Source organism: Myodes glareolus, chromosome 5 (assembly GCF_982192425.1).
Source record: "Myodes glareolus chromosome 5, mMyoGla1.1, whole genome shotgun sequence".
In the NCBI taxonomy this organism is placed as follows: domain Eukaryota; kingdom Metazoa; phylum Chordata; class Mammalia; order Rodentia; family Cricetidae; genus Myodes; species Myodes glareolus.
This window is the reverse complement of record NC_142030.1, coordinates 92,281,514-92,309,186: the sequence shown is the minus strand read 5'-3', so window position 1 is coordinate 92,309,186 and position 27,673 is coordinate 92,281,514. Positions and strand designations below refer to the sequence as shown.

General features: G+C 50.8%; 1 protein-coding gene across 2 annotated transcripts; it reads left to right on the top strand.

Annotated features, from left to right (window-relative positions):
- The first annotated feature begins 71 nt into the window (after positions 1 to 71).
- Slc41a1 (solute carrier family 41 member 1) lies at positions 72 to 22,003 on the top strand. Of its 2 annotated transcripts, none has more exons than XM_048430695.3 (11): positions 72 to 135; positions 2,514 to 3,512; positions 12,413 to 12,520; positions 13,297 to 13,368; positions 13,937 to 14,081; positions 14,217 to 14,363; positions 15,022 to 15,169; positions 16,109 to 16,188; positions 17,104 to 17,238; positions 17,481 to 17,629; positions 19,715 to 22,003. In XM_048430695.3, exons 2-11 carry the CDS (start codon positions 3,138 to 3,140, stop codon positions 19,898 to 19,900), a joined length of 1,545 nt encoding a protein of 514 aa, XP_048286652.1. In that variant the 5' UTR covers positions 72 to 135; positions 2,514 to 3,137; the 3' UTR covers positions 19,901 to 22,003. The 2 variants fall into 2 exon arrangements, with proteins under 2 accessions (XP_048286652.1, XP_048286651.1); XM_048430694.3 differs by lacking the exon at positions 72 to 135 and adding an exon at positions 512 to 912.
- The last annotated feature ends 5,670 nt before the right edge of the window (positions 22,004 to 27,673 follow it).

The window sequence follows — 27,673 nt, the reverse complement described above, 5'->3', positions numbered from 1 at the left end:
TCCCCACCCCCTTTGAAGGCTGAAACTTTATTAAAGCAGATTCGTTTAGGGTTCGGCCAGACGCCCAGAGAGGAACCCAGAACCTGGAGGGAGAGATGACGAGTCTGAGGAAAAGGAACTGTGCCCAAGAAGAAGGTAGGGACTGGGCGCGGGGAAGGAACACGCGATGGCTGCCGGGCACGGGCGATCGCCAGCTGGCCGGCCAACGGGGATGGTTTTCGGGTCTTCCGGAAGGCCAGAGGCTCACGAGAGACAGTCAAGATGCAGGGGTACCTGTGTACAGGCGCGTTCGCCTTGCGAGGCCACGAGAACTCAGGCGCGCACCACCGGCCCGCGCGCCCGAGCACCGTGAGCCCACGCCACCCTGAGTTCCCGTAGCTCTGCTGCGTTTTTCCCCCCGCCCCCGCTCACGGAGCGCGGGAAATGGGCGGGGCCTGGGCGGGGCCCGCCCCTCTTCCTGCCCTGATTGGCTGATGCAGTTGTCTATCCTGAATCTATTTTTTGATGGAGGAGGGGGGTGCCACCCGCTCTGCCCCAGATCACGTTTGCCACCGACAGCCAACCACTCTTGTCCAAGTCCGTGGGCAAGAGGCGATTGGGGGTGAGCGAGCTCGGCACCCCAGGCCCCGTCCGGTCCTCGCCGGCCCGAGGCGGAATATCCTGCACTCCAGGCCACTTCCCCATCGTGGAATCGGAGCGGCGGCCTCGCAGCAAGGCAGAAGCGAAATGTAGCGAGCCGGGTGTCGCGGTTGGACGCTCGCCTTAGCTGGGAGTGTAGCGGGGCACACGCTGGGGCTCGAGGAGGACGGCTGAGGGGGAGGAGTGATGAGAAGAGGGGGTACCCTGCACCCCCCGATACCACGGGCCCCTGCTGCCACTCTCCAGGCGCCCTTCATCCCCATCGAGGCTGAGGTCAGTGTTGTTGGGTCTGGGGTTAGGTGGGGGGAGAGCGGGGACTCTAGCACGCAGCGCCTTTGCAGAGTCTGAGTTGCTGGGAGGCGGCGGAAGCCGGCCAGTTACTCTTCCTTCCCACCCCTGTAGTTGGGGATGCCCAAACAGGTCTTTTTGTCCATCCCCGCCTGGGAAGGAGATGGGGCGTCCTAGGGCTTCGGGCCCATCGGTAGTGGCCTTACTGGTGATGTAGTTGAGGGACTGGCATGCCTCCTTGCTAGCCCCCTTTCGGGTCAAAGTGGCCTGCCAGCGAGATGGGAGGGGTAGTGGTGTCAGGTTTTAACGAACGAACTCAGAAACTTTTCTGGCATGGGCGCTGTGGACTCACAGTGAGGATCTTTGAAAACAACGGTGCTGTGTTAAGGTGGCTTGGCTGGCGACCGAGTAGATGGAGGACTCATAACTTGGGCCCTGGAGTTGAGTCAGCCTTAACCAAACCGGAGTTGACTAATCGCGAGCGTTTGGAATACTAACAGCCTGTTCATCATACCTGCAAAACCCTCTGGAATTTTTTTTCTTTTGAGAGCCATGCTGGTGAAATGCAACAAGTTGGAATCAAGGCCTGGGGATTCCTTTAAGAAAAGTGGAGCAGGGAAGACAGACACATGATTTGGGAGTGAATGCTTGTTAGTTAGCTTGTGACACTTGGATTTGCCTTCCTTTGTTTTTCTTTCCTCCTTCTCCACCTTTTACTGATACTTTTGTTTTTAAGAATTGCACTCTGTCCAGCTGTTAGTAACTCTCGGGAACTGGGGGAGCCTAGGTAACCAAAACATGCAGGTAATAACCGATAGTTTTATTACCCCCTGTCTCTTCAACCAAGTTAACTGCCCTGTCCTAGCTGACAAGCTCACTCGGCCAAGCATAGAGGGAGAGAGAAAAATACAGACAAGAGCCCAGACCAAGGCCAGCCTCTGAGGTCTCTGTAATGCTGTTGACTCTCAAGGGCAGGAGTAGGTAGTAAGTAGGCCTCTGGCTCTTGGCCTTGGTCTGGCAGGCTTGCCCTGCCCCGCTGCCTGGTGAGTCCTGCTGGCATTTTCCCTCTTGGGGGCCAGGGCAATTAGAGGTTTGGGGATGCTTCTCTGGCCAATCAGTCTCCCTGTTTGCTTGCCCTGCCTTGCCGCTGCTGTCTTGTGATAAGTCATTCACAGAATAGTGACTGGGGTAGGGGAGTTGTCACTTACCGCTAAGGTAAGTAAGTTAGCTACACTGAACACTGAGTTCTGATCAAGATTTGGGAAGACAACCCCTGAGAACATCTCTACCCACCCCAGGTGGCTCAGAAGGCAATGCCAAAGTCTCCTACACAGCATCTTCCTGTGGAGTCATGGTTTGCTGTCTGGCGGGGGATTGTTGGGACGAGAACCTATTGGGCCTCCACGTGAAGCGGGCAGGACAGCGTAATTTTAGTGGGGGGGAAAAAGGAGAAAATAGCCACCTCTGTAACAGACTACATCTTGTCCTAGTAAGAACTGGTTTTTGCTGTGTACTGACATGCTCTCCTCTCTCTCTCTCTCTCTCTCTCTCTTTCTCTCTCTCTCTTTCCCTTCCTCCCACATAAGGTGTTCCACACAAATTCTTGTGACTTTAAGGACCAGGCAACTGAGAAAGTACAAGATCTTCTCAAGAAGGGAGGAGCCTTCTGGGAGAGAGGAGAAAGACAGCAGACACTGTCCTGGGACCAGCCGAGCCCAAGGTGCTGCAAGAAGCTGAAGGCACCCAGCAGGAGTGGGAAGAAGCCTCAGCCCCAGATTGAGGCTGTGTTCTGAACAATCGGAACTCATTCAGCGTTCACAAGAGAGGGTTGCAGTATCAGGCACTCCAGACTCAGGTTGAGCCCTTCTCTTCTGCATGCCCCTGCTCTGAGGAGCTGGCCATTGAGAACCAAAGATTCCCTCCCCAACATAGTGCAGAGTTGAGGGTAGGCACCCACACGCACCCCTTAGTAGCAGCTGCTGTGTCTGGAGTGAAGAGTTTGTTTCCTTCCAGCCCCGGGCTGCGTTGCTTGATGGGGCTGCCTTCTGGTCGATCAGTTTTTACAGTGCCAGGCAGGAGTGGAGAGCCGTGGGAAGAAGTCCTGCGGCACTCAAGCCTGGGTTCAACCCAAGACTAACTTCTTTCCCAAGTTAGAGTCGGAGCGAGAAAGAAAAATAAATAATTCTCCCCTCCTCTCCTCCCTGCCTGTCATGTCCTCTAAGCCAGAGCCAAAGGACATCCACCAGCCGAATGGTACTGGCCCTACTCCCTCACCCTGCTCTTCAGATGGCCCTGGGCGAGAGCCCTTGGCTGGGACCTCAGAGTTCCTGGGGCCCGATGGGGCTGGGGTGGAGGTGGTGGTGATTGAGTCTCGAGCTAACGCCAAGGGAGTTCGGGAGGAGGACGCGCTGCTGGAGAATGGGAGCCAGAGCAACGAAAGTGACGACGTCAGCACCGACCGGGGGCCCGCGCCACCCTCCCCGCTCAAGGAGACCTCCTTCTCCATTGGCCTGCAAGTGCTGTTCCCCTTCCTCCTGGCGGGGTTTGGGACTGTGGCCGCTGGCATGGTGCTGGACATTGTGCAGGTAAGACCCGAGGAGGATAGATTCTGCTCGTGCGAGCCCTCGCTTCCTCGGCCTTCTGGGAACCTGACTCTTGGAACTTCCTCTTCATCTCTGTGTCAAAAGCAGCTGCTGCTTCCTAGAATCCTATACTGCTTCCCTTTGGATCACACCCTTGGCTTCATCGCTGGTTCTGTTACTTTCTACAGAGAAGCCAAGTAGCCCCAGGGAGGGGGTCAGGGCAGTATTGCCTAACAGTAACAGATGAAACTCCAGTTCTCAGGCTGAAAGGAGGAGAGAGGGGCAGTGCTGTTGCTTGCCATGATGCCCACAGAGCTGTTGAGATGGCTCTCCCTTTATGTCTGCTTTCTCTTACTTTTCAAGCCTTCTCTTCCCGTCCCCTTATTGGCGGTTTCAAGGATACTCGTGATAGAAAGCGCCTTTTCAAGCCTTCTCTTCCCTTCCCCTGCTGGGCAGGAATTTACTCAGCTGTCAGGAGAGTCTCTGATCCAGTGGGAAAGCTCTTAAGGCATTTTGTATTGCTTATCTTCGTGCATCCTTGGCATGGTCTCCTTGGTGAGTGAGGATGGTTTGGGAATGTGACACGAGATCTGAAGAGGCTGAAGTGCTGGGGATGGGAACGAAACGGAACCAGACCTGGGCAGAACCATCTCTCCTTGTCTGACACACGGGATACAGGGTAGAAGGAACAGTAAGAGTTGGTAGGACCTGGGTGCTGAGAACCATGGCAGGGGCCCTCTGTATTGAGTGTGTTGTGAGTCAGGGCTTACCAGTGAGCCTCCAGGTTGGAGAGAGAAAGTCTTGTTTCTAAGTAAAAGTTTTTGAAGCTCAGGGAGGCATACTATGCTTTCTACCCAGTGCTGAGTTCGGCTGAGTTAGTCAGGATATGGCTGGTGGCTGCTAGATACTGGCTCTATCCAAGTACAGAGGCAGGTGTTTAGGCCCGTGTCCATGGGGACCACTCCTCCCCCATCCAGGCTTCCCTCACTATGCCGTCCCCATGCACCCAGCTCCTGCTGCACACCGTGCACCCAGAGGCTGCTGTAGGGGTCCCCAGGCCCGTCTCAGGGGGCTGAAGGAGATTGGTTGTAGGTGCTGTCTAAAATGTGCCTGTAGACCCTGAGTCTTCGAGGAGAACCTTCCAGCTTTGGAAGCGAATGAGCCAGATATTTGTAGCTGGCGAGAGTGCCTGGTGCTGGCTGCCTCCCCTCTCCTCAGACCTGTTATTGTGAGAACTGTTCCTATACGGAGGTTAGGAGGCCAATCCTCCCCTGCTGGTCGCTTTTCTTCCTGGGACCCAGAGCAAGAGGAGGAAGAAGGAGGAAAGACATGAGACTGGTTTTGGAGTCTGCCTCACCTCTCCTTTCTGAGGCCCTCATTCTCATTCTTACCACTCTGTGAGTTCTAGATTAGTCCCCTAAAGAGCTGCAGGGCTGTCAGTGTAGTTCAGTGGTACAGTGCTTGCCCAGCGTGCACAAAGCCCCCGGTTCCATCCCCAGCACCGCAAGGCGAAAACCAGGGGGCTACAGAACCGGCATCCTGGGGTGAACAAGGAGACACTTAGTTTCTGGATAATGATGATGATAGTGAGATGGGGTGTTAGGGGGGCTTTTCTGTAAGCCTAAAAAGCAGGCAAAAGGCATCGATCTCAGTTCTCTGGATGGGAAACTGAGCCATAGATACGCTGCTTGCTCGTCTCCCCCAGAGCCTATGTCAGCAACCTTCGTTATGGCTGGAATTTGCAACCTGGCTTAAGACTGTGAGGCGCCTGCTGCTTTTGTCTTATCTTGAAGAGCAGGGCAGACTGAGAACCAGGACAGTTGGTATTGGCTTTTAAAGTGAACCAGAGCCAAAGGGCCGGGAGGATCAGTCCCTGCCCTCCCACATGTCAAGGTTCCAGAAAAGGAATAGTCCTCTGATGTCTCACTTTATGCCCATGGACCTGAGACATTGAGAGACTTAGGTAGTAGGGGAACCTGGAAACCCCCCAGCATGCCCACAGAGGGCTGACATCTCCCTGGGTGTGACATCTTGGCTCATATAAAAGCTAGGGTTCAGTTGTTGTCGATGGCAAAGACTAGCTTGTTCCTGGGCCCCTCCCCCTCCAGTCCCACCACAGCAGGGCTAAAGCAGGGCCCACAGATGAGCACAGCAAGATGTCTGGAGCTGGTGAATGGGAGGACAGGACAGGGAGCCACTCTACATCCAGGGTAGTGACGGGGTGACAGATGCTCTTGGATACAGGAGTCACACCTGTGTTCTCCCCTCACAGAATAAAATAACCTGCTGTGAGACAGTCTAGAAGGGCCCAAGATGGGGCCCTCTGGTGGTTGTTCAAGGTCCCTGTTGTTCAGAGCACCTCAGTACAGATACCTCCCTGGCCCAAGGTTCCACTGCAACCAAGACTGGGCTTTTCCTAGAAGACCCGCTCCTATCTCTTGTCGGACCCCTTGCTTCACTCCGTGTAGCCTCCACAGTGAAATAAGGAGCCTAGGTTTTTCTCCAGAATATAAAAGGAGAAGGAGACTGTAGTCTGTTGTGACTTGCCCACTGCAGCCGGTATCTGCAAGGGAAGTAGGACCAAGCCCAGTGTTGGCTTCAGAAAAAGACTGCATGGAAGCCTCAAGCTGCCCGTGCTTTGTGACTCTCCCCCAGCTCTGTCCTGGGCTCCTGCAGGGCATCACGTCCAGTGTCTTCAGCCTTGGTGAGGAATGGGTGGCAGGAGGCGGTGCGTGATCTCCGTTAGACCTCTCAACTAGATAGAAGAGGGGGATTCCCTCTCATTTTAACGCAGTCTTTACTTGCTGAGTACCCACAGAAAGTAGGCCCCTTCTCTAGTATCTTCGGAGATGGAAGTGCAAGGCAGCTTGGCCTTGGAGAAGAGGTGTGGGAGGCGACTGGAGCCCCTGGGCAGGACGCTCAGATCCTGTTTCCCTTGATCACCTCTGCTCTGCCCATCTCTGCCTCCCGTGTGCTCTCAGGGCCATTTCCTTTTGTCACACTGTGTGCTGTGTACAGCTCTGTCCGTTCAGGCAGTGCCCTGAGGCCCTCTGCTTGAATGCCCGGGAAAAGGCTCTAGCAGATGGAAGCGATGGTCCAGCCTGACCTGAAATGGTGCCTGGCCCTAGAATCAGAGTTTGGGCCCATTGAATGCCTTCGTTCCTTTTCTTCCTGCCTTTGCTTCTTGCTGGTGTGTTTCCAGAGCAGGAGGCTCTACCGGATGAGTTTGCAGGTGGAGGAGCAGGTTGGATGGCCTAGCAAGGAGTCACAGCAAGGCCTGTGAGCTGTGAGGCTTGGCCACTGTTCTGGGTCAGGGTGAGCTTTGAGTGTGGGGGCTGCTGTCTCATCGCATATCAGGGGTCGAAGAGAACAAAGAGAAGAGGGGCTCGGATTCTGAGGAGCAACTAAAAATCCATAAGTGTTCCTCTCTAACCTTCAAGCCAAGCAGCTTGCTGGACCGTGTTCCTTCCCCATTGATGCAGGGAGGTGTGGGTGGTAACTTGACTGACAGCTTAGCTGACTGGTTTGGCTTCAGGGGCAGGTGCTCCAAGTCAGGGTGAACAGGATGAGCCTGAATTAGGCCGCGCAAGTAAGAAAAGCCACCCTCATCGACACCACTCCGTCCTCAGCCCCTGACCTCAGGACTGCCGTGCTTTCTGGCTGGCTCTGCTTCCCATGTATCCATACAGGCGTACATTTTCAAGAGGGTTTTGTGGGTAGGAAAAATAGATGTAGGGATTGGCTCTTCTGTCCCAAGTGCCAGCTTAGGGCTTTGCTGGGTCAAAAGGTCAGGTCTTTTTTTTTTTTAATACTTATTTATTTATTGTGTATACAATATTCTGAATGTCAGAAGAAGGCACCTCCTTACAGATGGTTGTGAGCCACCATGTGGTTGCCGGGAATTGAACTCAGGACATTTGGAAGAGCAGGCAATGCTCTTAACCACTGAGCCATCTCTCCAGCCCCCAAAAGGTCAGGTCTTGGGAGTTCTAAGCTGTATTCTGTGAGTGTGAAAACTTCTACTGGTCCTGGTCCTTTTCCTTGCCCATCTGTCCCATCTCATCCCTTCCAAAACCCCCACAAGTTCTAGATCCCCCTGTAGTTAAAAGCAGAGAGCACACATGTATTGGAAGGAGAAGATTAGGGGTGCTCATGGTGGCAGCTAGGGGCAGGTTAACTGAACTTTATACATTCTTTTCTTCAGGATCGTGTTGTTGTGTAGCCCAGGCTAGACTCAAACTCACAACCTTCCTCATCATCCTGAATGGCAGACTTACAGGCAGGCATATGCCACCACCAGGCCCCGCCGCACCTTTATATATATATATAAAATAAAGACATGCTATACTCCTTACAGACAGTTCAGAAAATGTCCCTTGCATATACTTTGGGTATTCCTTTCTGGTACTTTTCTCCCTTACTGGCATATGCCCATCGCCCTCGCTGTCTGGAGAGCTGAGCTTCCAGAGAGCTAGCAGCTTGGGCACAGGTAGGCAAGCATTTGGGGTGAGGATAAGGTGTGGGGCTGTGTTCTGAGAGCGCTCCAAAAGCCCACAGTCAGCACACTTGTCAGGGGAGGGGAAGAATTCTTCCTTCTCTGGAGCTGCTTATCCAGTTTGAGAGGGGCAAGGCTGTTTGGGCCTCAGCTAAAGGAAGCTGAATCCGTAGGGGTGGGTGTTCCAGCCTTGTCCCAGAGTAACACTCCCAGAACTCATGAGTCACCTCCCAGGGGCTGCCTGGGCAGGAGAAGATACTCACCTTCCCTAGCATTTGAAAGGCAAGAGTGGAAAGGTGGGAACTGCTGTGGAGGGGAGTGAGGGAGGGTGGGGGGGGTGAGGGGAGTGCTTTTCCCCCACAGGAGTCTTCAGAGAGCCTAGGTCCCTCAGGAGAAGCTAAAAAGGATCCTGGGCCCAGGAGCTCAGACAGGGGAATGCTCTAGCCCTGAAGAAATGAACTATTCTCTGGGTCCTACTCACGGCACACACACCTCATGACACTAACAAAAAGTCAAGGTCTTTGCCTTACAGAGCCACCCAGTGTTTTAGCCTCTGCTCCCTCTCCCCAGTCCATTCTGATGGCCTCATGCAACTTGGGTTTTGGTTTTGGTTTGTTTTTTTTTTCGAGACAGGGTTTCTCTGTTAACAGCCCAGGCTGTCCTGGAACTCACTTTTTAGACCAGGCTGGCTCTGAAGATACCTGCCTGCCTCTGCGGTGCTGGGATCAAAGGCTTATGTCACACTGCCCAGCTTTGTTTTGTTTTCTGAGATAAACTCTTGTCTTTGTCCTTTCAGCTGTCTTCAAACTCTCAATCCTCCTGCCTGAGCCTCTGAGTGCTAGAATTACAGACATACCATCTAGATTGTTTGTTTTTAAGATTTTTATTTATTATGTGTATAATGCTCTATCTGTGTGTTTTGTCTGTGTGCCAGAAGAGGGCACCAGATCTCATTGAAGATGGTTGTGAGCCACCATGTGGTTGCTGGAAACTGAGCTCAGGACCTCTGGAGGAGCAGTCAGTGCTCTTAACCTCTGAGCCATCTCTCCAGCCCCTGTTTGTTTGTTTGTTTTTAATGTTGCAGGAAGTCACACAACGTGAAACTACACTCTGACCTTGACTTGTGTAAAGTGCTCTCAGTTCCCTTTTCTCTAACGTATACTCTGCATCCATATAATTCCCTTCTCCAGGCCCTCAGTCCTTAGCAACCACAATTCTCTTTTTATTTCTATGAATTCGATGACTACTCCAGCGTGGAATAGGTGGAATCATACAATATTTGCCTTGTTGTGGCTGGTTTGGTTGCTATAATGTCCTCAAGAGTCCTCCTGTAGCACGGGACAGGATTTCCTTTTCAAGGCTGAGTCATACTTCGGTATTGTTTGCCGTATCTTAGGCCCACTCAGCTGCTGATGGACACTTAGATCGCTTCCACCTCTGGACTGTCCTGAACAGGAGTGTATTCCTTCAGGATCCCACTTTCAGTTATTCTGGATAAACACTTGGAACTTGGGGGTAAAAGTAGTCAGGGGAGGTACTAGGATTGCTAGCTCACAATCACTCTTTGGTTTACTGTGTGTGTGTGTATTATATGAATTAGGTACATGTTATATGGGTATGTGTGCATACGTGGAAACCAGTGGTCAACATGGGACGTTTTCTCTGCTGCTCTCCACCTGTTTGTGGTTGGGTTTGTTGGTTTGTTTGTTTGTTTGGTTGGTTTTGGTTTTGGTTTTGGGTTTTTTTTGTAGTGTGTGTGTGTGTGTGGGTGTTTTACCTACATTATGTCTGTATCACGTGTATGCTTTGTGCCTGGAAAGGCCAGAAAAGGTGTCAAATTTTGGGGGTTGTAGACGGTTGTGAGCCACCATGTGGCTATTGGGACTAGAACCTGAGGAACCTGAGTCTTCTGCAATTACAGTCAGTGCTCTTAGTCACACCTCTCCAGACTGCCTCCACGTTTTTTTGGTTTTTTGGGTTTTTTTTTTTTGGTAGAATTTCTCATTGAACCTGGAGTTCACTGGTTGACTAAGCTGGTGATCCTCAAGGCCCCGCAAGTCTTTGTACTGAGGTTATGGACATACACGACACTGCCTGGCTTTTTATGTGCGTCTAGGGATCCACACTCAGGTACTTGGGCCTGTGCAACAGGTATCTGACTGACAGCCATCTCCCCAGCTTGTTTGGTTGGTTTGGTTTGGAGACAGCATTTCTCTCTGGGTAGCCCTGGCTGTCCTAAAACTTACTCTATAGACCAGGCTGCCCTCAAACTTAGAGATCCACCTGCCTCTGCCTCCCAAGTGCTGACATTAAGGACATGCACCATGCTTGTTTATTTTTTAAGACAGAATCTTGCTATGTAGATAGCCGGCCTTGAGCTTTCAGCAAAGCCTGTACCTCCCCAGAGATGGGGATACAAGCATATCCACCACATACAACTCATTTTCCGTGTGAGGAACTGCCATGCTGTTTTCATAGAAGCTATATTTTATACTCCCACCAATAATGCAGATGTGTTCTGATCTCCATGTCGGTACAGTCCGTGGTGTTATCCTCTTAGCCGTCCTAACAGGTATACAGTGACATCTCACTGTGATTTTGATTTACAGCCTTGCTCTTTAGCGTTAGAGTAGAGGGACTGGGATTGCCTGCTGGGCTCTAGTCCGGCCCCTGAAGTGAACGCGCGAGCAAGAACTTGATGCCTTCGGAACCTGAGGGCCCAGCTGGCCGTTGTGAGGAAGCATGCTGAGAAGACAGCATGAGAACCCTCCCTGTGTCTGTGCGCCTGTGTCTGTCCGCCTGTATCTGTGTGCTTGTGCCTGTGCACCTGTGTCTGTCCGCCTGTATCTGTGTGCTTGTGCCTGTGCACCTGTATCTGTCCGCCTGTGTCTGTCCACCTGCATCTGTCTGCCTGCATCTGTGCGTCTGTATCTGTCCACCTGTATCTGTGTGCTTGTGCCTGTGCACCTGTATCTGTCCGCCTGTGTCTGCTCATCTGCATCTGTCTGCCTGTATCTGTCCACCTGTATCTGTGTGCTTGTGCCTGTGCTCCTGTATCTGTGCGCCTGTGTCTGTGCACCTGTATCTGTCCGCCTGTGTCTGTCCACCTGTATCTGTCTGTCGGTATCTGTGCTCCTGTGCCTGTGCACCTGTATCTGTGTGCTTGTGCCTGTGCACCTGTATCTGTCTGCCGGTGTCTGTGCGCCTGTTTCTGTGCTCCTGCCCCTTACAACACCTTGTCTCTAGACACCCAAACCAGCCTTCATTCATCCACCTGCTGTTCGCCCTCCTCCCTTTACAAACCTGCAGACTTTCCATTCTTAAAGCCCATAGCCCTTTAGGGCCAGGAAGGGAGGTATAACCTGGACTTCTTTAGGAAAGCCTTAGTTTTGATTACAGCTAAGGGGACTTTTAGTCGCCAGCCTGGATTCCTACAGTAACTGGGGTAGAACTTTCTTTCCTTTTTTTCTTTTTGGTTTTTTGTTTGTTTGATTGGTTGGTTTGGTTTGGTTTTGGGTTTTGGTTTTTTTTGAGACAGGGCTTCTCAGTGTAGCCCTGACTGTCATGGAACTTGCTCTGTAGACCAGGCTGGCCTCAAACTCATAGAGATCCAGCTGCCTCTTAGTACTTTTCTGAACCTCTGGTTTTCTCATGTGCAAAATGGGAATAAAAATTGCTCTTCATTGGCTTGTTGAGGTGACTAGATAAGAAAATACATTAACATATGTCAGCCAAAGAAGTCGGTGGGAGAACCAGGACCAACTGACCTAGGACTAGAACCCACGTCTCCTGAGGCCCAGTCTCTCCCAACAGGGGTATATGTGCTTCTGTTAGCTAGGATAATGGGAGCATAGAGCAGAGTCAAAAAATCTCTTGCCGACTACGATAGGAGAAGCACCCTCTAAATGCAGAGCTTGCTAAGGAAAGTAGTCACTGTGGCTAAGTCCCAAAGCCCTTGGAAACAGAAACCAAACAAACGTTCTAGTCACCCCAGCCCCAGTCCTGTGGAGCCCAGCTCTCCACAGCTGAGACAACACCTCCCAAGGCTGAGGCCACAGAGAAACTGGATGAAGGCAAGGGGGCTGCAGAGCGCTGTTTGAAAGGACATTCCCAAGGGGTTCTGAGGCAAAGCCAACTCGGGGTGATTCCCCTGTGTGTCCCCACGAAAGCATACAGGAGGAACAACCAGACTAGGAGTTTCTCCTGTTCTGGGGGGAGTTGGACTGTGCTTCCTGGAATTCTTGGGCTTATTGTACTCCCAGGCCTCTCGCAGGGAGCTCAGGTGCCTTGTGTGCTCGCCCCTGCTGGTCCTGTTTCTCCCTCCTGTCCCCTGACCCCACACTCTGTTCAGCTTCAATGCCGCTCCTTTGAGGTACTGAGGTTCTTGGGCTCTGTGTTTATCTTATAGCACTGGGAGGTCTTCCAGAAGGTGACAGAGGTCTTCATCCTGGTGCCTGCACTGCTGGGGCTCAAAGGGAACTTGGAGATGACCCTGGCGTCGAGGCTGTCCACTGCAGTGAGTGTCCTAGCTGTGGGGAGCAGGGGAGAGGGGCAAGGAGAAGATCATGGGTAACACAGAGACTACTAGGTGTCCACATGACTGCCCGGGCCTGGGAAGGGAAGGGAAGCCGTGGAAGGAGATCCCAGACTGGGTGTCCTGTCCCCAGGCAGGGGCTCCCTGCCCAGAATGGTTCCCAGGCTTGGACTCTGGATGTCCCAGCCATCCCTGGATGCCTGCCCCCACCTCCTGCTTTGCAACCTGCCTCGTGACTGTTTGTGCAGCTTTGACAGGCAGGCATCACGCTGGTCCCTCCAGCCACACAGGTGGGGGCCTCCTCTGATCTCCAGCCCTACTCTGCAGCTGGGCAGGAGCAGAGCCAGGCCCTCCCCGCAGCCCTCCAAACCATCCCCCTTCCCCATCGCAGCTTCTTCTGCAAGAGAATAGGCATCTCCATCTCCCACAGTCCTTCCTATCTGCCACAGCCATTCGTGGGCTAGGCCCAATAGACGGCCTTGGCTGGGAGGCAAGAGGGTTAGAAGTCAGGAGACCAGGCATAACCATCTGTGACCAGTTCTGGAGAAGACAGTGTAGAGGGCAGCCAGCCTAACGCACCCCTTGCTCTTCCTTTCTTCTGGCTGGTGCCATCCAAATACTGGCAGCCTCAGGCCTGGACCAACAACTGACCTTGCCTTCCCTAAGAGAACAAGCTGCTTCAGCAGCATCATGCAGATAACAGATAGAACCCCAGGTCCCATGCAGAAAGCTCCAACCCTTTACCCTCCCTCTTCCAGGCCAATATTGGACAAATGGACACACCTAAGGAACTCTGGCGGATGATCACGGGGAATATGGCCCTCATCCAGGTAAAAAAACATGCACCAGAGACAATAGGCTAAACATCCCCTTAGTCAGGAATCCCTGAAACGCTTAGGTCAGCCCAGCAGGCTCCTAAGTGGCTCTCCAGCATCCTGCAAAGTAGGCTAGGAGGTGACTAGTTACTCAGGAAAATGGCCAAGATAGGGAGGACCTCAGCAGCTTCCATGTCACATGTCTAGGCTCTAGGTGGTTCTGGGGCTTTTGAGCCTGCACCAGTCTTTGCAGTAGAATCAGACTCCTGAGTGTTGGAGTGTCCTCTGCCAGTGTTGTCCCATCTCCCCGGAGGCCACACAGATCTAATGTCTTCCCCCTTAGATCTCTGGGCTGTTGATTCTCACCCTATCTCCAATCAGCCAGTAGCGTATCTTGAGTTTTTGCACAGTGCACTACCCTGTACTAGGGTCAGGACTTAAACAAAATAAAGGCTTCCTTCTAACCTGCAAGGACTGTAGAGTCCAGTCCTGCCTGCTTGCTAAGAGTTAGGAAGAGTCCACTGGGTGACCTCAACCAAGGAACTCTGCTCCAGGCTCTCCACGTGACCACGTCTCTCCCCAGGTGCAGGCCACGGTGGTGGGCTTTCTGGCATCCATCGCCGCCGTTGTCTTTGGCTGGATCCCCGATGGCCACTTTAGTATCCCGCATGCCTTCCTGTTGTGTGCCAGCAGCGTGGCCACAGCCTTCATTGCCTCCTTGGTGCTGGGTAAGAAAGGAAAGAAGGCACAGGGGTGAGGATGCTGCTCCCAGGGTGTTGACTCTGCCCGGCATCTCGGTGCTATCTTCTGTTGATTGGGGCTCCTCTTTTTCTCCTCACCCCATGTGGCCTGCCTCTCACTAGGTATGATCATGATTGGAGTTATCATTGGGTCTCGAAAAATTGGGATCAACCCAGACAACGTGGCCACGCCCATCGCTGCTAGCCTGGGCGACCTCATCACCTTGGCACTCCTTTCAGGCATCAGCTGGGGACTCTACCTGGAACTGAGTAAGGCTGAGGCCACTGAGAATGGCTTGGGCGGACTCCGTGGTGGCATTGGAAGAGATAGGGACCATTTTGCAAACACGTGAAGATTTTTGCCGTACTGTTAATTGCATTAACAGTTTGTCACACCCCCGAGTCCTCTCATCTCAGTTCATAGGCAGGCAGCAGGAGGGAGAGGTTCAGAACTCATCCCTGCTTCATCCTAGGGGTTTTGTTTCTCTTGGAGGGACGAGATGTGGAAAGGGGAAAGAAAAGAATGGAAGACTAAAATCTGCTTGTAAACCGAAGCAGGGGGAGGGGAGGGATTTCTGGGATCAGACCAAGACACACACAGTCTGGCGTCTGCCTCTGTTAACTTTACTGCCCGAGCTGGTCATGATGGCGCACACCTATGGTCCTAGCCACTCGGAGATGAAAACCGGAAGAGAATGAGACTAAGGCCAGCTTGGGCTACGTAGCAAGGCCTTGTCTCAGATAGAAAATGAGAGCTCTCTGCCTTCGTTTCTTCCTCTGGCCTCGCTGCCTCCTCGGTGCGCAGTGGTGATGAGATGGGGTGATGCACTTCCAGGCATCCGGGGTAGAATTACGGTTGAAGGGTTGAGCTGGGGGAGCTGAGGACTGGGCCCTGGTACTTATCTCCCTCTGCTCTCCACCCTCTTAGAGCACTGGCGATACATCTACCCCCTCGTGTGTGCCTTCTTCGTGGCCCTGCTGCCTATCTGGGTCATGCTGGCCCGAAGGAGCCCCGCCACACGGGAGGTGTTGTATTCAGGCTGGGAGCCCGTCATCATTGCCATGGCCATCAGCAGGTAGGCTGGGGCCCCGAGTGTACCCCCTGTATCCCTCCCACCTCACCGTAGACCCCATCTGAAATCCCAGGGCAGGAAAAGTGGAGTACATACTGGAAATGCATCCGTAGTGTCAGGCATGTGTCCTTCTATGGCAAGTGACAGGAACCGTCTCTTAGGCTTCGTTCCAAAGCAGGACGTACTGACCTTGGGAACTACAAAAGGCAGCTGTATCCAGGGGCATAGGCAGTACTATCGAGACTCTGGGACTCTACCACTCTGCCTTCCCTGTGGTGATCAGCAATCCAGCTTTCCACCCTCTGGCTCCTCCCAGCTCCAGCAAGAGGAGAGAGGCTTTCCCCCAACAGATGCACAAAGAGCGAGTATAGAATGTCATTGCTTCCTGTTCAGTTGGTCACAGTTCTGTCCTTGAATCAGTCATTCGGTCTTGGACATGCAGCTGTCTGGTTGGATGGGGAGATTAGCCACAATTGCAGCAGCGTTACCTGGACCACAGTGACAGAGTGAAAGAGCCGGAGCCAGTGCCGTTACCATAGAAGGAATCAGTGCTGAACAGGCGTGCGACCGTGGTCCTCACGGGAAGGTGGTTCCACTCACACCTTGTACTGGCGTCACTATGCCAAGTCAGGAGATTATGAGCAGCTACTGCTGCCTGCAAGAAAACCCAAGACTGAAAGGAGAGACTCCTGGAAGCCACTTGGCTGCTCTTGTCCCCAACATTAGATAGACCTATGAGAAGGAGAAAAAGACAAGATCTCCTGAGTAAATTGGGAGCATAAAGGTCACGGGAGAGGGGAAAAGGGAGGGGGAGGAAAAGAGGGGAGCAGAGAAAAATGTATAACTCAAAAAAAAAAAAAGATAGTCCTATGGCTCTCATCCTAGAGACTAGAGCAGAACCTTGCAGCGGTCTTCAGGTCGTTTGTCTTTGTGTCTCTTTAGTGTGGGCGGCCTCATCTTGGACAAGACTGTCTCGGACCCCAACTTTGCAGGAATGGCTGTCTTCACACCTGTGATTAACGGTGAGGCCTTAGCATCAGTTGCTGGAGGACAGCTGGACACAGCCTCTGTGTCAATCGGGGTTCCAGCAGGCTAGAGAATCTAACTCGGAAAGAAAAAAACTTAAAGACAGAGGCGGGGTAAAATGAGCAATGGGACCATGAGGCCCCCAGAAATTATCAACATGGACGTCTCTAGGCATGAAGGGCCAAGGGGACCCAGAAATCATCTTGTGGGTCCAGTTAGAATTCCAGGATGCCCCTTGCAAGAGTAAGCTCTTGCCATAAAGCTGGATAGGGTCTAGGGAAGAAAAACCACTAGCCCCCTCTGACTGTTCACCTGGTGCCTCCCGCTGCATGAGTGAAGTAAAAGCATCCAGCGTGGGAGACTGGGGTGAGGCCTGCAGCCGTCCACCGCTCGGGGCTCAGGGCAAAGCCGAGAAGTGCAGAGGCTAGGGTGGGGTGTGACGTTAGAGGCAAACAGTAGCTGGCAGTTTACTGGGACAGTATCAGATTAGAAGTCACAGTAACTGGCAGTTTATTGGGACAGTATCAGATTAGAAGTCACACTTCCCACTGGAAGTTGGTTATTGAGTCTGTGAGCACTGGGTGCCTGGGTCAGCTCCAGAGCAAGCAGGTGTCTGTGCTACACAGTCAGGCTATCTCCCTGCCAACACACTCAGAGCCACTTCCAGGGCACGTGGAACCGTCACGCCTGCACGTAAGGAAAATCGAGAGCCTAGAGGATTCCTAAGAAGCGGTGAAATATTTGTCTTCTTCCGTCACGTTTTGTTCTCCTGGCACATGGGCAAGGGCAATGTCTGCATCGACTCTAATGAAAGCAGAAGACAGGGCCTCTGCAGATAAAAGACAGAGAACAAGGTGGTTTCCTCCCAGTCCTTCCTACTCCACGTCTGAGTCCTATGTGTCTCTCTGCAGGTGTCGGGGGCAACCTGGTGGCTGTGCAGGCCAGCCGCATCTCCACTTTCCTCCACATGAATGGCATGCCCGGGGAGAACTCTGAGCCAACTCCTCGCCGCTGCCCCAGTCCGTGCACCACCTTCTTCAGCCCTGGTAAGCACAGCATCTCAGCCTCCCGGGTCCATTCCTGTCTTCGAGGAAGGGGGTCTACAGACAGTCACCTGGGGCCCCCGGTTCAAGGTTCTTTTCTGCTGGGCCGTGCCTGCTATTCTGAAGAGTCGGGCCCGGAGGAGACATTGTCTTCTCCTGAAACACCGGAGACGCAACTGTGTGCTGATCTAGAACATGGCATTGACCATCCTGTGACCTTCCTGTCTTCCTCTTTCCTCTTCCAGACGTGAATTCACGCTCAGCCCGGGTCCTCTTCCTCCTCGTGGTCCCAGGGCACCTGGTGTTCCTCTACACCATCAGCTGTATGCAGGGTGGGCACACCACGCTCACACTCATCTTCATCATCTTCTACATGACAGCTGCACTGCTCCAGGTATGGTCTCTGTATCTGGACCGCCACTAGCCAGGACTCAGGAGGATAGGCAGTGGCTCTGGAAGAATTACTGCCAGGCTGTGTGACTTTAGCCTAGTCGAGTCCCTTCTCAGCCTCAGTGATACATTTTCAAAGAGAGAGGAATGGACCAGTGGCAGGGTTTTCAGACAGGTGGTTATAGGGTGCCTGACAGGGAGACTTGCACCACCTGCATCCTGCTGGGCCAGCCACAAAACTCCACTTGACTGTTGTGCATTCCGGGTTTCGTTTAAATAAAGGACTCCACAACTACACAGCTAGAACAAGCTTCCAAACCACTTTAGAGACAAATTCAGATTCAAGACTCACCCAGCCTTGCTCTTCCGTACTGCTGTGCTACTTTCTCCCTGTGTTATTGCTGGATTTGATTAAGCCATTCTCCTGTTTGTAAACAGTTATCTCTCCAAACCCCCGACTCAGTCCTTAGGAAAGCTGTGTGTTAGGAATCTCAGAAAGAGCCATATGCTGTTTCCCAGCAGGAGTTACCCAAATCACCTTGCTCCTTGCAAATGTCATCAGGTGCACCAGTGACGGGAAAGGAGCATAGGTATACCAAGGGCTTGCTTTGGCTGTCTCAGTTCATCCCTTCACCCAGGTGCGAGGCCAGACCTTCATCCCTATGAATGCCCTAAGGTCAGTTTTAGCTGTGCTTCCTACTCTAAATCTGTGGCGAAGCAGAGTTCTGCCAGGTCCCTGTGCACCTGTCCTGGCATGTGTCCTTGTGCGACTCAGGAGGTTAGATGTGAAGACAGCTGCTGCCATTTCCATCCTAGTGCATCTCGTCACACTCTTAATGTGGGACTCCGCTGCAGCTGTCAAAAGGGCTGTGACATTCCAGGGAGGCCGGACTGCAAAGCCAGGGCCAGGGCCACGGGAATCCAAGGGAGCTGTGCACAGCGCAGGGGCGGATGTGAAAGACCCTAGAATAGCAATCTCTGGTTTCTGCACCTGAGTCCCCTAAGGCAGAGCTTGCATACCATAGTCTTTACAACGTACAAGAATAAATGTTCCCAGTTGGCCGTGGCAGAGCCTAACCATTAGAAAGTGTCTTGTTCTCTAGAGCTGGAGAACTCTAGAGATGGAGATGGCTCAGCGGTTAAGAGCACTGAATGCTCTTCCAGAGGGCCTGGGTTCAGTTCCCAGCACCCACATGGCGGTTTCCAGCTGTCTGTATCTTCAGTTCTGGGGGACCTGGCACCCTCATACAGACATGTATACATGCAGACAAAACAGTAATGCATATAAAAATAAATAATTTAAAAAGAAGGAAAGAAAGAATCTCATTCTCATACAGACATGGTCATGTGGGGGCCCCTCCGCCAGGCACTATCGCTCTAGATGAGGTGCGGCTCCAGTGGCAGAGTGCTTGTAAATCCGACCAAGACGCAAACTCCTGTTCAGAAGGCCCGGTGTTGTGACACCCCCCACTGCAGCTGATCCCGGTGTTGTGACACCCCCCACTGCAGCTGATGCTACTGGTTCTGGACCCAGTATTCTGGCCTTGGCTATTCTCAACTGTCTGTAATTAGAGAAGGTACAAAAGGTACAGAAAACCCAAAGTAGTAGATAATCCAAAACAAGTTTTGAACTGCTATGCATTATTACTGACTTTATATTTAGCTGATTTGTTCATAAACCTTTTTAAAAGATGAACATTAGAATAAACTTAGATTGTTTGAGGCCACAACAGGTTAGCAAGGGTGAAGAGAAAGCAGCGTAGATAGTCAGCTGTTACCCAGGTGACGGAGGAAGATGCTTGTGCGAGAAACTGGCTCTAACTGCCAGCCCCTACCAGGCTCCTGGAGAGGCCAGCATGGCAGGAATTGTAGTAACTCGAGAATGGTCTGATCTAGAATTAAAGGCAAGGACAGAGTTTCTGTAAGGGCAGGATTTAGTTTAGAAAGCCCCTGGCTTAGTGTGAGCTGTCCTGGCAAAAAGGTTGTGACTGGCCCAGCCTTGGGATACACTGAACAGGTCAGTCATGTGGCCTGTGGCTCCCCCTGCAGGTGGAGGGTGGTTACAGGCAGAACCCTTCTGTCTCTCCAGGTGCTGATTCTCCTATACATCGCAGACTGGATGGTGCACTGGATGTGGGGTCGGGGCCTGGACCCGGACAACTTCTCCATCCCATACTTGACAGCTTTGGGGGACCTGCTTGGCACTGGGCTCCTAGCACTCAGCTTCCATGTCCTCTGGCTCATTGGGGACAGAGACACAGATGTTGGGGACTAGCTTAGCCGTTCAGCCCATTCCCCACCCCTCTGCACTTTCTATTTGGATTTTTTTTTCCCTTTTGTCTCCCCACCCCACCCTACACTACACTCCCACATCTTTCTGGGATTTCACTTTGATACCAAATTCTCATTATTTTCAATGGGAATTTTTATACATTGAGCCAAGTTTGGATAGCAAGAATTCAGGAAGGACAGATGGACTGAAATAAGCAGGAAAAGTAGACTTTTGAGACAATCACCAAGTGCAATTCCATGGTGGGTGCCTCCTGGCGAGGTAGATTGGGACCTTGGCATTCTGTCTGGCATCTGGGGACCTTTGGATTAGCTTTAGCAACCTCAGCCTTGGCCCTAACGAGAAACTCTTTGTAAGGAGGCTCTGGGGTGTTTTCAGTTTGGTTGAACAGAGGGATGAGGGATAATTAACACTCCCACACATATATGTACTTCTATAGAAATGGACCAACTTCAAAGCACTGGGCAGGAGAAAGCCGCTTCAGCTCCTAGGAATCACAGCCCCATTGTTCCAGGCTAGCCTGCACGCAGTCAGGTGAACCGACTGTTCCGTCTGCGTACATGTGCCTTGCCCAACTGCCTGATTGCTTTCCAGCCTAATGGGCGGTGGCCTGGGCTCTGCATGGATCAATGTCATCCGCAGGTTTCCAAAGGCCCCCTGAGTCTAGAGACCCTAGTGTCCATTCGGGCCTCCTCTCTGATTGTCCCCAGCACTCCCTTTCCCCACAGCTTGCCAGATGATGGCTTCCAAGTTTGAGGACAGGACAAGGAAATGTGGCAAATGAGACCGGTGCAGTCTGGGGTGTTTCACCACTGTTTATCCACATGGTTTGTCTTGGCCTCTGTTGCTTCCTGAAGCACTCGATCTGTCACTCCAGAGGTCAGTCGGCCTTTCCCTGGGCGCCTGTCCACTGACGTTCGTTACCCATTCACTCATTCAGCAAATCTCAGCCTCCATGAGCCTGTCCGCAGCATGGCCTGCGATAATTCTCCATTGAGCAACAGCCATGGGGTGCCTACCGTTAGGTACAGTGCCAGGCATTGACTAGCCAGTGCTAAGGGGATCACAGCCCTAACCTCACCTCATTCCCTAGGTTACAGAGGCCATGTGCCCCTTTCAGTCTGGCAGTAAACGTTCCCTCGCTGTAGGTATCTGTGCCTACTTCAAGGCAAGGTCTGCCTCATTCCCTCTTTAGACACGGACTCCGCAGTGATTACCGGCCCCATTGCTCCGGCAGTTTCGTGTCCTAAATAACCTCTCCCTCCCCCCCCGCCCCCCCCGCCCAATACATCTCACCACACACTCAGAGGAGGGTTTGGAACGAGCAAGCTGGATATTAGTTGGCTGCTTTGGTGTTGCCTGTACATGATTAGAAGGAAACTGGAGTCCCTTCCCCACACACTGCCCCAAACAGCTCAGCAACTGGGCTGCTCACTGGCCTGTTTGTCGGGAGCTCATAGACTTCCCCTGTGCAGCCTAAGGATCGCCGTGCATGAAAAGGGTTAAACTGTGCCTGGACCTACAGAAACTTCGCACCCTCGTTCCTCCCACATCACCTGGAATTATAGAACCTTAGAATTGGAAGGAATCGTAGAGGGTCTTCTAGTTGGAGTTCTGTCGAGCAGAATAATACCTATCTGGGCTTGTTTCTGCTTTTCCCTCTGGCCTAACTCCACCTCAAAACACAGGCTTGTATAGGCACCAAACCCCGAGACTGTGACCCCAGGCTCCCCAGCCACTTCCCCTGTCCTGATTTCTGGTGTTGCATCAGGTTGTCTAGAGACTGGATCATCCCTCTTTGTCCAGAAAACAGAAAGGTAGGCACACCCACTCGGCAGTCGTGAGCAGAGGAGGACTGGCGTGAGAGGGAAGTTGACTTCAGTCAAGATTCATCTCTTCCCCCAGTTGCACCTATTGCATGTACTTTTGGCCTGACTGGAAGAAACAAAATTAGTTTACTTTCATATCCTTCAAAAATTACAGAACTGTGTCTTAAGAGAATTATTTATAGTTGCTATAACTGAATTGACAAATGTCGACTTAACTGATAAATTATATTTGGTAAAATAAAGTGGAAGTTTATTTCGATGACTGGCATTCCTGTGTGCCTCATCAGAAAAGCAGCCTCTGCCGTTTTCTTGGACCCCATTCTGTGGCCCCAGTCCCACCTCCGATGTGGGAAGCGGCCAATGCGTGACAAGCAAGGACCCACCTGAGGGACCAGTAAACACATCTGTTGAGAAATGAGCCGTGGCACTGTGGGTCGGATTTCAGAGGCTGAGAGCAGAGGGAGCCCTTGGCTTCAGAGATACTAGACTGGTTTCCCACCCCCATTAGCGCGCTCTCTTTTTGTGCCGGCGGTAATGGTGCCTATGAATTAGAATCCCTGCCTTGCAGAGGTTTATAGTCGAGTCAAATCAAAGTAGAAATGCTTTTTATGTGGAGTATCCCTTCACTGTGTTCAACCCTGTAAACCCTGAGAAACTTACAAAACTGGTTCCAAAGGAATTGTGCTTCTACTTGGATTTATGTACCTTCCACAAATCACTGGCCCCTCTCAGCTTGTTTCCTAACCTGAATTTTTATAGGATATAGGATATATGTTGTTCAGAAGGTAGTTATGAGGTGCACAAAGTTCTGTTCCAGGTACTTGCTAAGCCCCAAAGTACTACAAAATATTTAGAATGGATATGTTAGTCAACATTCCATTGCTGTAACAAAATACCCGAGATAACCAACTCATAAAAAGGGAAGGGAGCTGGAGAGAGGACCCAGAGGTAAAGAGTGCCTTGCTGCTCTTGTAGAGGACCACAGTTTGGTTCCCAGCATCCGAATCAGGCAGCTCACAATCTGATGCCTCTTATAGCCTCCATGGCCACCTGCACAGACACTGTGGGGAGATGAGCTCGTGTACATGCACGCATGCACACACACACACGTCTGGTTTTTGTTTTATTTGGTTTGGTTTGGTTTTTCAAGACAGTGTTTCTCTGTAGCTTTGGAGCCTGTCCTGGAACTAGCTCTTGTAGACCAGGCTGGCCTCGAACTCACAGAGATGCGCCTGCCTCTGCCTCCGGCTCCCAAGGCATGCACCCCCACCACCCGGCCTTGTTTGCTTGTTTCTAAGGGAAGATTTCAGTACACAGTTAATAGGCCTTCTCTCTGGGCAGTGGTGTAGATCCTGGCAAAGAACTCATGGTAGGGTGGATTGCAGCTCGGGGCAGCCAGCAAAAAGCAAACAAACAAGAAAAAGAAAAAAAAAACCACGGGAGGACTGGTGTTCCACAGTCCATTACAAAGCATACCCTCAATGATGTAAAATGACCCCTTAATCCCCATCCATTAAGTGTCTGGTACTTGCCAGTAGTGCTCAGCTGACTCTAATACATAGACCTTTAAGAAACATTCCCTGCTAAACTATAGCAATGGGACCAGTGGAGACCAGTGATGAGCAGTGTCCAGCCACCACAGGGTTAGCTGAGAAAGACCTCGCCGAGCTCGAGCGTGGGGTTCAGGGAAGCCAGCCTTCCTGGGGGATGATAAGGTTGTGGTCTGCAGGGAGGAGGGGAGAAGGGAAGCCATTCTACAGAGGGATCAGAAGTAAAAAGTCAGTGTGGTATTTTTGGTAATAGAAAACAGTTCAAAAGGCCTAGAAGCTGACCTCACAGCCGGTGAGACACATTGCAGGGTCAGGGAAGAAGGCAGGGATGGTTTTTGTTTTGTGTTTTGAGACTTGCCATGGATCACGGATGACCTTGAAGGGTGGACAGATGGCTCAGTGGTTAAAAACACTGGCTGCTCTCCCAGAATATCTGGGTTCAATTCCCAGCACCTGAATAGCAGCTCACCACTGTCTGTAACTCCAGTTCTGGGGGATCCAACACCTTTACACAGATATACGTGTAGGCGAAACACCAATGCACATAACATAAAAACAAATAGATCATTTTAAAAGAATGAGCCAGGCAGTGGTGGCACACGCCTTTAATCCCAGCACTTGGGAGGCAGAGGCAGATGGATCTCTGTGAGTTCAAGACCTGGTCTACACAGAAGAAAGCCTGGAGAGAGAGAGAGAAAGAGAGAGAGAGAGAGAGAGAGAGAGAGAGAGATTGAATATCTATCTGAATGTCTGATTTCCTGCCTCTGGGATCACAGGCATGTGCCACCGTTTCCAATTTATAAAGTGCTATAGATCAAACCCATAGATGTTATACAAGCAACAGCTGAGCTACATCCCCAGCTAAACATGTATTTGTGATGAGGTAGATGCAGTAAGGCAAAGTCAGAGAATAACTTCCCCTGGGTCTCTCTGATGCCTAGGCCTTCTGTGAGAAACACCACCCATATAGGACAGGATCAATGCAAGGTACCACATAGCGGTATAAAGCACCAGTTTTGTGCTGAACAACTGTGATCTTAGGAATCAGCCTCTAATTCCCCTGGGCTCTAGGACTAACTCTTCAAAGTTAGCAAAGCTGTTAAGGGAAAATGAGAAGATAATTGCTTGTCAATGATTTATGCAGTGTTTTACCATACAGCATGTTATATTGTTACACAGTGTACATGTCATTATATTATACCATTAAATTAGTAATCTTGTTTACAATGTTAATGTCTCTAGTACCTCTGAGCAGATAGTATCGCTATTTTATAAGAGAGAAACAGAATCAGAGAGGTTAAATGTCTTGCCCAAGTACATTCTTTTTCAAGCCAAGTTCCTCTCAGTTCAGTGCTTTCTACTATGCCTGGAGACAGATGAAGTGGCTAACCAGAGCACCCCTTTATAATGAGCATAAAACCTTTCTGAAATTGTGTGTGTGTGTGTGTGTGTGTGTGTGTGTGTGATACCAGCTAGCTCAGCTGTGCACAGATAACTGGAGAATATTAGTTGTTAATTTATTAACATCAAATGACCTTCTTAAGGTCATTTAATTCTTAACCACAACTTCTTTAAGGCCAGGAGTAATGCCACACACATGTAATCCCAACCCTCACAAAGCAGAGGCAAGAGGTTTCCCCCAGGTTCAAAGCCAGCCTGGTCTATATCATGAGTTCCAGGTAGCCATGGCCGCGTAGTGAGACACCATCTTCAAAACCAACCAAGCATAAAACAGAGACAGACAGACAGATGGAGAAACAGATAGACAGAGACAGAAAGACAGACAGACAGAGAGAACACACAGTGTACAACTGTTTTGAACAATCATCCCTGGTCCCGGGCTGTAAGAGGCTGATTCTGAGGTTGGCACACACTCAGCAACAACTCATCACATAATAATACTGTGTGCTGTGGGCTCAGGCCTGGTGAAGTTATTTGTCCCCAGCAAATTTTTGAAATAGACAGTATTTTCCAATGGATACTTTAAAAAAAAAATTTGAATTCAAGGCCAGCCTGGTCTACAGGACTGTTTCACAGAGAAACCCTGTCTTGAAAAACCAATAAACAAACAAACAAAATAACACATCTGCCAAGCACAGCCTATCTCTGCTGATACTTTTGTAACCTAATTACAGGCAGCACTTCCAACGCTGTGAGCAGTCAGGTGATGGATGATCTTCTAAAGTTAGTCCTGAAACAGCTAAAACGCAGCATTTTCGGAGCACTGCCCTGCATTTTATATTACCTACACATAATGTTTTAATTTCACTCCTCGGCAAATGTTTGACTTAGAAGATAAAAGAAAAAAAGACTGTAAACTATAACTGAAATTGCAGAAAAGGAATGACAGTTTGACCAGCAAGAAAATAACCTTAAACATAATTTAAAGACTTTATAGTTATGTTCACATGTAGTTACATGTGTGTGACTAACACAGTCTAGCCATTGGTATCTTTCTTAAAAAGTTAAAAGTCCAGGGCTGGGGATGGAACTCAGTTAGAATGCTTATCTATCATGCACAAACCCCTGAGTTTTATTCCTAACACCACATAGAACAGCATGGTTGTGAATGCCTGTGATCCCAGGAGTTGGGAGTTAGAGGCTGGAGGATCTGGAATTCAGAGTCATCCTCAGCAAGCCTGCAAGAACCACGCGGGACACATAGGATACTTCTGCAGAAAGGCTTTAATCCTCTTGGGAGCTAGAGCATAAGCCACATGGCGGAGACCCAGATAAGATGGAACCCATCCCTTATATAGGAAACAGACCCTGCTTCGGAACGTGTCACTCTTGGATTGGTCAATTGTCCATAATCCCAGGTGAATGCCTCGGGAGTAGGCGGGGACTCAGTGGGAAATTACCGAGCACATGTGCGTTCACCTGGTGGTGAAGCCGGATGTCAGCGCCATCTTGATAATGGAGAATGTGGCTGCGGCCTTCTACATCTCCCCCTAATTTTACTTCTTTGCAGAAAGGCAACTCCCTCGGAAGGTAAAGATAGAGGTCGCACTTCCCAAAATAGAAACATTAAAATGGGCTTATATGGAATCTGCCCCTAGGCTCATGACACCTGGAACCTATCCGGCCTGCCCTCTGCCATTTTTCTGGGAAAGGGAATATACGGCAGGAAACCCTTATGCAGAGCGACTTATCTCTCAGAGAGGGCCATTCTCTGTGCGATGCTCTTCAGCTCGACAACCTTCAGGGCTAGCTAAGCCAAGCACTCCACCCTGTGCCATGGACCACAGTCCTAGGGGTGCAGGAGCTGGTTGACTTAAACCTTACTGCTTTAACATAGATAACCACATATCAGTAGAGGCTCCCTGTTCTAGGGCAGCCAGCGCTGAGCAAAAACCACTTTATCCCTATGGCTTTGGGATTTGAGTCAGCAGACCATCCAGAGGAGAAACACTATTCCATAGCGTAGGACCGTTCCAAACATTCCAACCCCCACCCATTCTTTGAAGTAGGAGATGAAGGACACAATCCAGGACTGGAATTCTTTGGCCAGGCTTATGTCCACTCGCGTGGAGTTGATTGTCACGATGGACCGTCTCAAGGAGGACAGCAAATCATCAAAATTCTCCTGTAAGATACAAAGACAATTCTCGGGACAAGTTAGCCATTTTTATAAAGTTCTCATATGGTACACTGGTCACACATAAGGCTGGAGTTTTCCATTCACAGCCCAATTGGGCAGCTGCCATAAGATATCCACCTGTTCTTGTACTAAGTCAATTATTTGATTAAGAACCATTATTTTATCTCTAATAGATGTATCTATGGTAGCCTGCTGATCCAGGGCTGTAGCCATTGTGGTAGATAACTGATTGAGGGTCTTTGTTTTCCATGGTATAGGCCGTGCTGCCATTTAAAAAATTTATAGTGAACAGAGCCATGGCAATAGCCATTCTTGGCATCGGGGGCAATTCCATTATTCCCCCTTTTTTCGATTTTAACAAGAACTAGTAAGTTCTCCAGTCCAATTACCTTGAAGATAACTAGACAATTGCTTAATAATCTGGGATTGCAGGGGCGCAACTCTCCAGCTGTATCAAGAAGTCTGTTAAGATTAACCTTAGTATCTAATTTTTAATTTGAATAACCATGGCATTTTGTAACCTGTCTTGAAGATACCCATAGTGTTTAGCAGAAATAACTGACAGGATAAGGGAAACTGATAGCAAGCAATAACTGACAAATCAAGGGGAAAAACCAGCAGCACAGCAATGGCACAGCAACAACAACACTGTAATGTACAGCAACAACAGCACAGCAATAACTGACAGACCAAGGGCAGGAGCTGGACCATCCCTCAGGAACCTGCCAGCTCCGCAGCAATCAGGCCAGACAGCTCCATAGCAGAGGCTTTGTCCTCA

Excerpts from the sequence above, each read along its gene's own strand:
- Slc41a1 (XM_048430695.3), top strand. The coding sequence starts at position 3,138 with ATGTCCTCTAAGCCAGAGCCAAAGGACATCCACCAGCCGAATGGTACT. Across the intron at positions 15,170-16,108 it reads ATTGCCATGGCCATCAGCAG|TGTGGGCGGCCTCATCTTGG; the intron begins GTAGGCTGGGGC and ends GTGTCTCTTTAG. Across the intron at positions 17,239-17,480 it reads CACCACCTTCTTCAGCCCTG|ACGTGAATTCACGCTCAGCC; the intron begins GTAAGCACAGCA and ends TTCCTCTTCCAG.